This window comes from Panthera leo, chromosome D3 (assembly GCF_018350215.1).
Source record: "Panthera leo isolate Ple1 chromosome D3, P.leo_Ple1_pat1.1, whole genome shotgun sequence".
Classification (NCBI taxonomy): domain Eukaryota; kingdom Metazoa; phylum Chordata; class Mammalia; order Carnivora; family Felidae; genus Panthera; species Panthera leo.
In genome coordinates, this window is record NC_056690.1 from 15391093 (window position 1) to 15406278 (window position 15186).

General features: G+C 47.6%; 1 protein-coding gene across 1 annotated transcript in view; it reads left to right on the forward strand.

The window, feature by feature from the left end:
- Positions 1-15186, forward strand: part of SRRM4 (serine/arginine repetitive matrix 4) — a 149037-nt gene that overhangs the window by 131882 nt on the left and 1969 nt on the right. Inside the window, exons 9-12 of the mRNA XM_042910271.1 lie at positions 8791-9095; positions 13398-13601; positions 14312-14422; positions 14927-15067. Of these exons, the coding sequence (XP_042766205.1) occupies positions 8791-9095; positions 13398-13601; positions 14312-14422; positions 14927-15067 (761 nt within the window). The remainder of the gene's footprint in view (positions 1-8790; positions 9096-13397; positions 13602-14311; positions 14423-14926; positions 15068-15186) is intronic.

Below are 15186 nucleotides of genomic sequence, written 5' to 3' on the forward strand. Positions count from 1 at the left end.
CTTGCCGACAAAAACCTGCAGACGCCATAAGAAAAAGAGAAATAGAAGGAGACGGAGAAGGAGGTGAAGGAGAAGGAAGAGAAGGGGAAGAAGGAGAAAAGGAAGAAGAAGAGAAAGAGAAGAAGGAGGAGAAGGAAGAGAAGAGAAGAAGGAGAAGGAAAGGAACAGGAAGAGGGAGAGGAAGAAGAAGAGGAAGAAGAGGAGGAAGGAGAAGGTAGAATGGCAGCAGAAAGAACCTGAGATCCATAAAAGAGGGCCTCATGAAATTTGTTAACAGGAGGAGGCAGGAGAGGGCAGTGATGAAGACATGGGCTTTGGAGCAGATCTGTAGACTCTGGGGTCATGATCTTGTCTCCCTGGGAGACCCTGGGTAACAACAACCAACGGAGCCAACTGAGCACCAACTATGTGCCAGTTGCTAGGCTGAATTCTCCACACGTGCCACCTCATCTGTTTCTTATAAGAGCCCTTCAAGAGAGCCCATTTTACATTGAGGAAACCATGGCCTACAACAATTAAGTGAAAAGGAGCTACATGAAATGGAGAAACCAGGATCCAAACCCAGAAAGTCTGACCTCAGAGTCCATGTGCTTCATTATAAGACTTTCCTTGTGTCATTTCACTTCCCTGGGCCTCGGTGTCCTCATCTGTACTTTGGGCTAATAATCATACCTACTTCATAGGGCAGTTGTGAGGATGGAGTGAGTTGAGGTGTTCATTCATTTAAAAAATATGCATTCAGCACCCACTGTGTGCCAGGCACCGTTCCAGGCAATGGTTGAACAGCAGTGAACAAGACAGACAAGGATCCTACCCTCATGCACTTTCAGTTCTGTATGAGAAACTTAGCCCAATGTTTGGGACATAATCGACACTCAATATGCAATCATTGCTAGTGTGATTATTTGTCATCGTAGTGGTGTTATTAAACTTACTCCTAATAAACCCAGATGTGATGGGTTCAAAAAGCTCAATCATATCCACGGTCTGAGGTGACCTTCAGAACAAGCCAAGAAGAAAGGCAGGATGGAGGTATACATCCCACTTTGCAGGCAGGGAAAAGGAGGCTAAGGGAAAGCATATGGCAGCCCTGGTCTTCAGACCCCTGGTCCAGGCTCTCGCACATCCTTGCAAAAGCCTTTCGAGCTCTCGCTCAGCTGAGAGACTCCACATGCCACACCATTTCACTGCAGTATAGAGAAGAGAAGGACCAGAATGCGGAGGAAGGGCAGTATGAAATGGGAATTTGCAGGACCTGTTCTGGTTGTTGTTGTTGCCGTTGCTGTTTTTTAACGGAAAGTGGCATGAGGTTGTCAACTTCCACCACGTCAGCTCAGAATAAAAGAAAACCACCATTTTCTATCACGTAAATGACATCTTACCACCAGAAGATGTAGTACTGACCTGCCCTCCGAAGAAAGGATGAGCCCTTGAATCAAACACATTCAGCCGGATGAGAAACTCATTACAGTGAACTTATTTTCCTCCAGTTCAATTTGGGCTGGTGCAAAATTTGCCTGACTGGATCCATATAGAGAGTTTTGAGAGCCGGTGGGCTGGGGGCCAGCAGGAGGGGCTTCAGAGGCATGATGGGACTGAAATTGCGATTCCCTCTCAGCTTCCTGTGGTGGGGAGGGGGTGGGGGAGACAGGAGGCTGGACCACCTCCTTGGGTCCAAGGTCAATTGCAGCGTATCACTCTGAGGGATCACCCAGTCCTGAAAGACTTTGTCATGTTCCCGCCGTCCCCACATCCCGCCTGCTTTCACACGAACTCCCAAAGGTCAATGAACCCATTCTTTTGCTGTCTTCCTAATTAGTGTACAAAGGAAGATGTACAACAGCAAGGAAAATAAACTTAATGTCTTTGTGAAACAAAAGGATTTTTTTTAAAGGAATAACCAGAACCCTGTAGCTAAAAGCTCTGCCACACAGCTCTATATTCACATGAGAATTCCCAGTCCCCCATATGGCAGGGAGGGGAAAAAAATTTATAGCCATTTCTCTCCATGGGGCCATTTGAAGCTCAGTAAATGGACTTGTTCAGTTTAATTGGAATTCTCTTCTTGATTGTATTTTTGTAACCTATTAGGCCGTGCTGCCTCTTGATCTCAGAATTCAGCTGAAATTAAATTTTGAAGTGTAAGTGAGAGGTTGCCTTTTTTCCCCCGTTCTTGATTAAATAATGATTTGAAACAAAAACAATAAATAACAGTGCCAGCTTCCCTGGAGGGCTGAGAGAGACTCCCAGTGAAACGCCAGGAGCTGGGGTTTGTGGTGGGGGGATTTAATTACTTATTAGAAAAACCCAAGTGTTAATGTGGAGTATATTAAGGAACAAGGAGATGAGTCAAACTTGTGAGTTCAAGAGAAAAAAAAAAATCAGAGCTTCACATTGGAGGGGGCCGAGGGGGAGTAAAGGGGAAACACTTGTTTGCTTTCTCCCAATGGTCATAGATTTGTGAAATACAGTTTGTTCTTAGGAGAAAAAAAAATCTGAGCTTGGCAATTTTGACCCAGAAGGGAATAGCTTGTAATAGCTCCAGGGTCTGGATATGACTTAATGGCTTTGGTCTCCTAGTTCCTTCCATTGACAAAAGCCTAAGAAGGATGCAAAGGATGGAGATGGGGAAGACAGTGAGCTCTATTTCATGGTTCTGGCAGGGAGAAATGGAGCATACAGGATGCACGGTCAAGGTAGCAGCAAACACTTAGAACACAGGGTCACAAACCTAGATGTCTCAGGGGCCAGGTAGTTAATTGATATAACCAACTGGAACCCCATGGGGTTGGGGGCCAGAAAAACTCATGCTCCCCCCCCCCCTCCCACCTAAAATGGGCAGCTGCAATTCTCTCAAGCCGATTATTAGTGAGCAGGAATGTGGACCCAATGTTGTCAGATCTTAGTCTTTGGCACAAACCAGAGACAGAGTTGTTAATGTGAAACTGTCTCATTCTACAATGTTGGCAGTTAATTCAGATTTACTGTCGAGCAGGCTCCCTACTAAGCACATATATACTAAGTGGGCTCAAGAAAACATAGCTGAAACAAAACATCACTTGGCCTGCCAGTTTTCCAGTGGTGATGTGGGGTGTTGAAGCAGACGCTGTTCATTTATATCCCTCCACCCTCTCCACTTCAGGGCACACAGCTAACTTCCAGCTTCCAGAAGATGCTCTCTGGCCGCCAAAGACCATTTTGCCTGGCCATGTGGCAGTTTGGATGTATTAGAGAAATGACACCCCTTGGGTGCAGCCTTCAACTTATGAGTGGTGGGGAATAGGTACATTAATACCCCAGCTCCCTCCTTGGCTGAGATCAACTCTGGAGTCGGTTCCTCACTGGCTCCCACAGTGTCCTCCAGCTGCTCACCGTGGCTGCCGGTTTGTGATAACCCATCTTTCATTGGTTCCTCCTCTCCCTCACCTCATTTCCCCACTCTCCTACAGAAGTTCCCTGTCCTCTCAAGATAAACTACCAGCACTCAAATTCCTGTCTCAATTTTGGGGATAATCCATATTAAGACAGATGTTTTTTCACCTAGTAATTAAGCAGATCTTACGGGGGCTGAGTTTTTATGCTAAGCCTTAAAGAGTTTTATGCCAGGTCCCGTGAGGGCATTGTTACTGGATCACGGTGGGTCTAGAATGACTCTTCCTAGAAAGTATCTTGAGCACCATGTTTTAGCCTAGCTACAAGGACAGGGGCAAGGATCAGTTAATACACAGAAGAGAAATTCCAAACAGAACTCTTCAAAGACGAATTTTGCGAAGGCTGTTATCTAAATGAGGAGCAAGTAGGAGGCGTCTTGTCATGTCAGTGTCAAGTGGACAACTGTTTGCATCTTATATGAGTATTTGTCTAGAAAGGAGCCACTCCGAGATGAGAGGACAGAGACAAGAACACAGAGGCCTCTGTTGTCTGTCATGATGTCCATGACTCGAAGGTCTCCTTTGCATGATCATGGCTGTCACACACCTCCAACACACACACATCCTGCCTTCGGCTCGGCTCCCCTCCATACCTTTCCTGTTCTTTGTGTAGGGTGAATGGAGAGCTCTGGAAAAGGGAGAGTCTGAAACTAAGAGGCCATTAAACTATCCAAACATCTCTAATGAGTTTATTAAAATGCTCCTTTCACCTGGAAATATAGACAGAGCCCATCAAGGCTTGTAAAAACAAAACCAAATAGGGTTAAGCCAAAAGAAGCAGAAATGAAGGTCTTTGGGCTCCCACCTCTTACGGCATCCACAGAGTAACCCTTTAAGCAGGTCAAATGGAATCAGAAGATTTGTATGTCCAGTGCCTGCTAGGGATGCTATGGAACGCTGGTTGTGCCCCATATGCAAGTGACTCATCTTGGAATTAAACCCCACCTGCCCTCCATTCACCAAGGCAACCGTGAATACCGCAACCGCAACCGTGAATACCGACCTGAGCTGCTTCAGCCTAGAGAAAGGTATATCTTTTTCCTAATCTGTCTGGCCAGAGGAAACACCTGTTTCTAACTCCTGACCCAGGAGGAGCACCTTTTTGTAATCTGAACAAAGTCACTGTATGGGCTAACAGCCCCATTATGTGCAAATGGCCAGCCCCAGTCCATTTTGTAAGCTGATCTCCCAGAGGAGTAGAAGATGGAAAGGAATTCAGGAGACCAAGCATAACTTGTCTGGAAGGCTTCTCAGATCCAGAGCTTCTCACCTTAGCATGGAACTTGATGCCACTGAAATATGTGGACAGAGCCTCTGTGTGCTTTCTCCAAGGGTCCTGGGTCCGAGGAGGGCCAAGAAGGAGAGGAAGAACAGAAGGTGATTCCTTCTCTGCCATAGGCCTGGACCTAGAACTCAGTTCTAGAGGTTATCTCTTGATCACAGAGCCAGCCCTGAGCTGGTCTTGAGACATCAACCTTCAGCTAAGAATCAACCTAGTTTTTTAGAACTGTTTTGAATATGATGGAGGCCAGTCCCTCTTTTAAAAAGCCATCAAGTAAGTTCCCAAAGTTGGCAGTTACCCACTTGGGCCTCACCAGGGCCTGATCACTCGGCCATCTTCACCACTGAATTAAGTTAGGAAGGGCCCAGGCTTCTCGAGCTCAGGCTTCTAAAGGACTATGGAGCAGCTTCATTCATTCAGCCAGATTTAGTGAGCACCTACTCTGCGCCAGGCACTGGTAGTTACTTGGGTACAACGCTGAACTAGTCATGCGTGGCCTCTGTCTTCAACAAACTCCCACCCAGATGGAGAGACAGGCAATAAAACAAGAAATTACCCCACTGAGTAACAGTGCTGTGACACACAGAAGCCACTCATTTTTGAAGGAGTAAATGAATGAAAGAGCGAATGAATGAGTGAACTATGGACTGTTGTGCTATGTACTATGGACTGGGGGGTTAGAGAAGGCTTTCTAGAAAGTGATTTGTAACCTAAAGGATGTATAAATTTAGCCATGTGAAATGGAGTAATGGGGAAGAGTATTCTAGGCAGAGGAAATGGCATGTGCAAATGGCCTGGGCTTGGGAGGGCAAGATGTGGTGGCAAAGCCAAGAAAATTCTAACATATCGGCATAGGTCGTGGGGGTCACGGTGGGGGTATGTGGAAGAGATAAGGTCTGTGAAGTACTCAGGGGTGGGTTGCAAAGGATACTGTCATCCATTTTGAAGAATTTATATTCATCCGAAGAAATGGGATGTTTAAACAAGCTGGAGATGTTGGTATTTTCAGGCACCAGAGTCAACCCAATGAGAACATTTCAGAGGACCTTTATCTCTGTTTTCTGGAAGGATGGAAAAGCATGATGCCTTATACAGTTCTCAGTTCTAATTACACAAGTTACGTGTGTATAATAGTCATGGTCAGGTGGAGACAAGCTGAAAGCGTCTCTGTGAACTCAGAGTGTGGGGTTGAGAAGGCGAACAGGGCAAAGTCCCCTTCTGTATCCACTAGCCTGGAGGGGCCTCACACTCAGGAAATCCTTGCCTATGGGGACCCATGATGCACCAGGACAAATGCATTGGAAGTGGTAGCCAGGGCTGGGAACAAGTACCTGGGAAGAGAAAGGCCAGCCTGAATGCCCCAGGGTAGCAAGCCAGTTACAATGGATAGATAATGGAAGCTGTTATACTCACAGGCCCCTTTGTTTGAGTTACCTTCTAGCCTCGTTCTCCCCAAAAAGGGCTTGCCTGATTCCCTGCACCCATCCTGGAACCAAGCTCCAGTCTGAGAGCCCATCAGTTTTCTCATTCCTGACAGAGGTGGTAGAAATACACATGTTGCCAATGAACTCCCAGAGGTGGGAAAGATACAGCATCCGCAACTGCAAATGGGAAGACAAAAAGGAGGCGCTGAATGGGAACAGGGCCTTTACCTTCTTTCTAAAGAAGTCTCACTCAACAAAACTCCACTTGAGCAACATTATTTTGAGATCCCTTGTCCCAAAGCAAAGCTTGCCAGATCACCAAGCAGATATAGATGACAGGGACGGCTGTGCTGGGGAGAACTTGGTAACGCTGGACCATCACCCTGTCTGTGTGCAAAGCCTCCTGGGAGAATCCACAAAGGAAGTTCCGCCTCCCCAGTCCAGAAGCTAACATCCTGAGCCGCCAGAGTTTGCTGTGATTCTCGCAGTTCTGGTGTCTCTGTGCCTCACCCTCGTGACCAATTGCTGAGAAGGCAGACATGGTCCTTTAAGAAAGCCCAAAAGTCCCACTCCTTTAGGCCCAAGTTACCTGTAATAAGGGGTGGGAGGGAAGCAGGCTTTTGACGGTGAGGTCTCACTGATACTGGTGGCCCCAGGACAAGAGTATAGAAGGAGGCCTACATACTGGATGTCTAAATGTTTATAAGTCAAGCCAGCAAACCTAAACAAAATATGTTCTCCTATCCTGGCAAACATATCTCCAAAATGATCTGGAAAGTCAGGTTTGAATTTAGAACCTCAGACCCCTAGAGTGGCCGGCCACCACATGGCAGTGGGGGGTGGGGGCGGTGTCCCTGCCTCAATGCCCTGGTCCCTCCCTTTCTCCTCCTGCCTCTTACACCAACCAACACCGTGATGGGCCTCACACACATGCACATAGACACCCCAGCCTGAACATCTAAGCTCTGTACAAAGAGTCACCCTTGGACCTAAGAGTGTGCACACCTAAAGCATGGTTATGTCCCCAGGAGAACAGATCCATGGATGAGCCTGCAGAGATCCTGAAAGGGGTCCCAAGGGCCATTTAAACAGAGAACAGACAATTCTGGGATCTCAGTTACCCATGAACTGGTAGTGTCCTCCTGGCCTCACAGATCTCTTGCCCCATGAGGATAGTTACTGCTGGAGGAGGTCCAGGGCAAAGATTCCTCTCGCCCACAGCTAAATAAGCACAGCAGTATTGGCAGGGCCAGACCAAACCCACTGTGTCAATCACAGCTGTGACACTGGTCTGAACGTTTTAAGAAAACCACCCACTGTGCTTCTAAACACAGACACCATTGCTTTCCCAAGGGCTGCCTCAACCTCCTTTCTTCCTTCATCTGTCCCAGTTCAGACCCAAACAGGACTCTGGGAAACCCTCCCCATTCCCATTCACCCCAAATCCAAATGTCCAAGCCCCTCCCAAAGCCCTTTGTCACAAGCACACCCTTGTGGTCTGGATACCCAGACGGAGGCAAGCTCTAGCCCCTACTGCATTTTCAGCAAGGGTTTCTTGATCCAACTTGGGCATTAAGGGACTGATGAGGTTAGTGTTGATGGCCTTGAGGTCCCCTTGCTGAGAAAACCAAACAGATCTGATGCCTCACCTGTTAGGAACACTGAAAAACCAAAACTCAAAGCTGAGGGCCAAGTGTAAGGGTGTGCAGAAAGGTGTGTGTTTTTTCTTGTCATTTTCGACTCTAATGATGGACTCACGTTGCCCGCTCTTCCCTTTCTCTTACACCTTACCTACCTACTAAAGGAGGAGCTCTTGCTTGGTAAGTGGATATAATCCGCAAAGACATGAGAGAATTTATTAGAAGCCACTCGAGAGCCTTAGCTACCTTCTCCAGGGGGAAAAGGACACACACAAATAATCGTAGAGAGCTTTTTTTTCGTTTGTTTTCAGTCAGACTATTTGACTTCCATTTTTTTTGTCCCCCTTTCTTTTCCCCTTTAGTTGAAAACTACTAAAATGTCATTTTGTGACCTTGACTTTATATTTAAAAAAAAAAAAAAAACTTCTCTTTATTTCATTTCTTTTCCCCTTGCAATATTTGTTTAGGGTTCTATTCAGGGAACTTTTTTCTTTAAAAAAAAAAAAAAAAAGGTCAAATTCGTTGAGGATTTGGTTGAAGTTTAAAATTTTGGCTTTATCTTTTTTTTTTTTTAAGTTCCAAGATATGTTTTTCATGTCCATTGCCCCATTTCTTTTCCCCTCCCCCTTCCTTTATTTTTATTATTGTTTTAGCTTAAGGGTGTTTATACACCCCCCCTTTCGATTGAGTTGTCTATTTTGTTTGAGTTAATTCATTAGAAATTAAATTTTGTATAATTTCCTTTTTCTTTTGTTTAATCTGGATCGCATGCTTTTTCTCTGCATGATACCTAAATCTTCCAGTTATTCTAGCAGGGGGTAAAAAAAAAATATCTCCTTTCTGTGGTATTCTTTCAGGAATTTGTGCTTTTGTTTTTTGGCGTCTCTTCTTTCCTCTTCTCTCTCTCTTTCCTTTCGTTACAGTGCATCATGACGGTAAACATTTCTTGGTTATTTAGACACAGTGCACAGGCCCGGCGATCAGCAGTGTCCAACGGGTGTTTTTGCTTTCAGATCACTGGGTCGGGGTCTGCAGCTGACCTCTTTACCAAAACAGCCAGCCCGCTCACCACCTCCCGAGGACGCTCCCAGGAGTATGACTCAGGCAATGACACCTCCTCGCCACCCTCCACGCAAATCAGCTCAGCCAGGTCACGGGGTCAAGAGAAGGGGAGCCCCAGTGGGGGCCTAAACAAGAGCCGGGAACTCAACTGTGGAAACACCTCTGATTCAGGGAACTCCTTCACCACCTCCTCACCCCAGAACAAGGGGGCCACTCTGGAGAATCTCTCCCCCACCAGCAGGGGCAGAGAGTCAAGGTCAGTGCACTTAGGCTGGGTGGGGGTGGGGGGTGGGGGGTCCTGCCTTAGCTCCACCTTCTGTCTCTCACCTTAGCCCTCTACCCACCCACTCCCCACTCCTAACCCAGGACTCTTTGATTTGCAATAGAGAGAAAACTCAACTCAAACTGGCATAATTTAAAAAATATATATCCAAGGATATCAGCTTCGGGTACAGCTGGATCCAGGGGCTGAAAAGTACATCACTGAGAATCTATCTTTCCCATTACATCTCGGAGCTCTGCTTCCCTCTCTATTGGCTTCATTCTCAAGCAGACCCTCCCAAGCATGGGCATATATGCCAACCATTCTACAGGTTAGCCAGCCAATGGAAGCAGAATGCCTCTTTCCCAAAAATTTCAGCAAAATACCAAGGCAGATTCTCATTGCTTCTGCTTGGCCCATCTTGGTTCATCTGCCCACCCTTGGATCAATCACTCTGGCCCAGGAGATGCTGTGCTTTTGGCAAGAATTTGTCACACGCTACCATCAGGGCTAATGAGTAGTCTTCCCACATACACAACACTTGGGGGAGGTCTGGTTCTCTGAAGGAAAAGTCAGGGTATTGATATCAGGAGGGACAGAGGCAAGTGCACCCGGGTGTCTCATTCAGTGAAACCTCCGACTTCGGCTCAGTTCAGCTCAGGTCATGATCGCATCGTTCATGAGTTCCAGCCCCGCATCAGGCTCTGCAATGACAGCATGGAGCCTGCTTCGAATCCTCTGTTTCCCTCTTTCTGCCCCTCCCCCACTCTCGCTCTCATGCTCGCTCTCTCTCAAAAAAATTTTTTTTGAAAAAATTTTGTTAAAGGAAGGACAGAGGCTGGGCAGGCAAAAACAAATGTCAGTTTTACCATTAATCTCAGGAGAAAGTCTAACATTAAATCCATTGAAAGTCAACTGTCATTTTAAAAAGTTCAAATGCATTGAAAATCTGTGGCAACAGAAAAACCTGCTCCTGGATGTTTGTAGCAGCTTTATTCATAATTGCCCAAACTTGCAATCAACCGAGACATCTTTCAGTACGTGAATAAATAAACAAACTGTGGTCCATCCAGACAATGGAATATTATTCAGCAATAAAAAGAAATGAGCTATCAAGCAATGAAAAGACAGGGAGGAGCCTGAAATGTATATTGCTGAGTGAAAGAAGCCAATCTAAAAAAGGCTACATCCTGTATGATTCCAACTATATGACATTCTGGAAAAGGCAAAACTGTGAAAATAGTAAACAGATCGGGGGGGGGGGGGGGGGGGGGGTGGGGAGAGATGAACAGGTGGAACACAGATTCTGTGTGGTGACATTGCAATGGTGGATACATATTTTACATTTGTCAAAACTCACTGGGTTCACAAGAGTGAACCCTAATATAAACTCTGGGCTTCGGGGGATAATGATGTCAGCGGCGGTTCACTGATTATAACAGATGTATCACTCCGGTGTGGGCTGATGAATGGCGGGGGAGGTTGTGGGTGTGGAAAGTACAGAGGGTTCCCATATACCTGCAGAGTGTGTGTCTGTGTGTGTGTGTGTGTGTGTGCACGCACGTGTGCATGCATGTGTATCTTAACCCACTTGCTAGATGCAGTTTTTCTGCAGAAAACCCTTTCATGCGGTTGCTTATGAGCCAGCTGTAATTCTAGTTCATTACCCCCTTACTCTCTCATTCAAGAAATCACAGCAAAATGCTAATCACTGAGGATAATGTCACAATAATAGCTAGTAAAAATCGCTGATCATTTACTCTATATCATTCACTCAGTTACTTATCCCTCTCCTAGTTTTCAGGCACCTCCTGAATGCCAGCCACTCAGCTTGGTGCTGGAGATACAAAAATGGCATGGTCCCTTTCCTCGGGAGCATGTAATTAATGGGGCGGATGCAGAGATACAAGAGGGGTGGAAAAGGTTTGCGGGTATATTCTGCCATGCTAACAGTGGGGTCTTCTTTCTTCTGGGGGTGGGAGTCTGCTTTTGTTCAGAGTGGCCAAGATTTCAGAATGATAGCCGAAGCCCTAGCAGTGAAGCTGTTAATGGCTTCTTCAAGGACAGAGCACCCTTTTGTCCCCAGCACACACAGCCCACTTCAGTCCTGGACAAACAACTTGGCATCCACACGTAGCCTCTGGTTTGCCAGCCCCAGGACATCTCTGGCCTCAGTTCACGCCCAAGCCTGCCTGGGAGCAGGGCTCCCAGGGCTGGGTCAGAACAAATGTCAACATCTCAAAGAAAAAGGAGTGATGTCCCCAGATGAGACGAAGGACATACTTCAGGGCAGAAGAAAATAGAATAGCACTAACAACCACAATAATGATAATGGCTGCTAACATTTGTGGAGCCCTAATTATATGCCAGGGGCCATGCCAAGTGCTTGCCATGGACAATCTTCCTTGATTCCTCCTTGAACTTTTATGGCATAGGCATTACGATAGACCTTTTTTAGCTGATGGGGAAACTGAGACTCAGAGTAGTTAAGAAACTCAGTTCATAAGGGCCAGCACCAGGATTCAAACACGTATCTGTCATAGAGCTGAAGCTAAAGCCTGAGTAGCATCCAGCAGTTCCCCGTTTAGTTTGATCTTATGTGAACAGCCAAATTAAATAATTTAGACCCAGCCTTTCATTTTGAAATTAACTGATCTCTAAAGTCATGGCTGTGTATGTCATATCAGCAATGAGCAGAGGGCTGAATGGAAGAGGTTATCATTGGCTCTAAATCAAGGGAACCTTCAACAGTGAAGGTAGGAGACTGATGAAGTGGAGGGGGCATGGGCTTTGGAGCTGGACAGATCAGGGTTTGAGACTCTGAGTGGCCTTGAGGAAGTAATTAACCCTTCTGAAGAGAATAGTGCCAGTTCCATAAGGTCATTGGGAGGATCATACAAGATGATGCTTGTTTAGCACCCAGAACACTAAGAGGCTCAAATGTTTACTTCACAACTATTTATTCATGACCTAGGCCAGATGAATCAGGCTCTGTCCAAGGTGCTGGGATACAGTATCCAGAGACATGAGTCCTCTCCCTCAAGCTCAGTGACTGGAGGAGGAAGAGACAATTTTAAGACCAAGTGAGGTCTTCTAGGGACAGGGGCGCAGGAGGTGGAGGGGAAGTGGGGGTGGTGCCTAGGGGCTGGGGGCTATGGCAACACATTGGAGGTCACCCAACTAGACTTAGGGGGATGTCAAGAAAGGCTTCCCAAAAAAGGTGAGGTCAAACTAAAACCTGAACCATGAGTAGTTATTGTTAGGTGAGATGGGGAGGAAAGAGGGTTGCAGGCAGTGTGAATGTTCTGAGGCCTGGAGACAGGGAAGGAGCAGGGGGATTTCAGGAGGAACAAGTAGTCCATTATGGCTGGAGTCAAGAGAGGAAAATGCCAAGAGCTGAGATTGGAGGGGTGAGCAGGGGTTGGGTCATTATGAGCCTGGAAACCCTATTAATGTGATTTGAACTTGACTCTTGGCACAAGCCAAATGAACATGCCCTTACTGAGAATCCAACAGGAGCTTTATATGGCCCTAGGCAGGGTAGAAATACAGAAGACAGGACCCTGCCACTGGGTGATTTTGAACAAGCCATCACTCTTCTTTGGGTCTCAATTCCCCCATCTGCAAAATGGGCTACACCGAAAGTTTCCCAAACTTAAACCACCTACATGGCACCTGCTTGATTTTAATCATATCCCTGTACTACTGGTACTCTTATTTACCTTGACAAACTCACTTTTTTTTTATATAAGGAAACTTATACTACTGTCTTACATAGAAAATTTATAGCATTCATCCTAAATAGAAAGCACCTGCAAAAATACATGATTTTTTATATGAAAATACATAAAAACAGTGGATTTAATTCTTGTTAGTAACAGTTGCCTGCCCAAGGCTCTTGAGCACCAGGCCTGGGAGACTGCCAGTGTTCCAGAGATGGTGGAAAACCCACTAGTACCCAATCCAGTGTCTCTAATGTACTCAGATGGGCTGAAAAAGACTCAAAAGGGAATAAATCTCTCACTATGTGATTTAATGTTATTTACCATTATGCTCGTGCCCACTAACCTAAAATACTCTGAAGTGCCCCCTCTGGAATGCATCCCCCTCTGTCCCTAATCCTCTACCAGCTGTGGCCTAGAAAGTCTTTCCAGAGGTAGTAAGATGGGACTAGGTGGAAAGGGGTTTCTGAGGGCACCACAGCCTGGGCAAAGGTAGGGAGAGGAGTGTTACCTAGAGATGCCTCCAGGCTAGCGGTCAGGCCAGTGCTAACAGGTGTTCTCCCCACATCTGCAGAGGATTTCAGTCGCCATGTCTGGAATGCGCGGAGGTGAAGAAATCCGGTTTGGTCCCAGCCACAGCCCGGAGCTCCCCCATGAGAGGATGCTCCCGCAGCCCCTCCTATGCCAGCACCCGCTCTTCCAGTCACTCCTCCCGATCCCCAAACCCCAGGGCCTCTCCCAGGTACACCCGAAGCCGATCCACCTCCTCCGGGAAAAGGTGAGTGCAGTTTTGACCTCTGTTCTGCAGCGCTTTCGTCCTTAGGGAGCTAGTTAAGGTAACTGGAGATGTCCTTTGACCCACCGGTGAAAGAAGTCAGATTTGAGTTTGAATGCCCGCTACTCCCATTCCTAGCTGGTGGCCTTGGGCCACAGATAACCTCTCCAAGGCTCAGTCTCGTCATCTGTAAAATGAAAACATTAACGTCTCGTGCCTCGGTTTCCCGACTTACAGAATGGGCTTAATAGTACCTAACCCTAGGATCTGTTGAGGATTAAATGAGATAATGCACAAAAAGCATTAGTTCAATGTCTGACACATAATAAAATACATAACAATCATAGCTAACATTTCCTGTGTGCTGGCTCTGTGCAGTATGTGATTTGCCCTAATTTACTCATTTACAATTCTATAGGGTAAGTTCGATTATTTACCCCCTTATATAAATGAGAAAACAGAGGCCCAGAGAAGTGAAATCACCTGCCCAAGGTCACACAGCTAATAAGTAGCCTTAGATAGTAAGAATTCAATCAGAGGAAGTGGTCGATATTATTATTAATTGCCCAGGAAAGGGCCAGTCAGTTTCCTCTGCCTGGCGTCCAGAAAGAAAAAGGTCACCCCCTGAGGACCAGCTGAATAAAACCCTACACTTCCGGGGCGACCCCGGCGAAGCCCAGCAGGCCCCTCGGAGACTGTTTACTCTCCCGCAGGTCCTACTCTCGCTCTTCCAGCTATTCCTCCAAGTCTGGCAAGAGGAGCCCCCCCAGCAGAAACTCTCGATCGCGCCGCAGCCCCAGCTATTCGCGGTACAGCCCGAGCAGGTACAGGCCCCGCCCCCCAGGCACAGGCCACGCCTCCCAGCTCACGTCTGGGGAGCGTCACCCAAGCCCGCCCCGCTTCCCCCTTTGTCCAGCACTGCATGAGTAGGGATGGGAAGATGACCCAGCATCCTCGTCTTCGCTGGAGTTATGTTTGGGGGCCCTAATGCACCCGCTATACCCACACCCCGGCCTCTTCACACACCTAATACTCCCCTTCCCCATATTCAGAGCCCCCAGTTCTTACGCACGCACCAGAGCCCTCTTGACGTTCACGTCCTCTCCCCCGTGGCAGCCGCGCCCCTGTAATGCCCACCCTCGAAGGCTGACACCCCTGCACGTGCCCAGCCTCACCCCCACAGTACACACCCACAGCCCCCTGGGGCCCCGGGAGGAAGCCATCACCTGCCGCAGTAGGGTGAAGGGCACAGGTGAGAGGCAGTGAGTGCCCCTGTCCCACGCGTTCACGCGGGAAAGCCAGCCGCAATAACCCCCGCACCCCTTCAGGGAGCGGGACCCCAAGTACAACGAGAAGGACTCGCAGCAGCGGGAGCGCGAGCGAGCGCGTCGGAGACGGCGGTCCTACTCGCCCATGCGGAAGCGCCGGAGAGACTCCCCGAGCCACCTGGAGGCGCGGAGGATAACCAGGTGAGGCCAGGAGGGCCGGGGGTGCCCATCTCCACCCTCATTCCCACCCCTCCTACCGTTGGGGCCTCGGGCCCTCCCCGTGTCCCCTTGGAGCTGGAATTCAGGACTGTGGGAGCTCA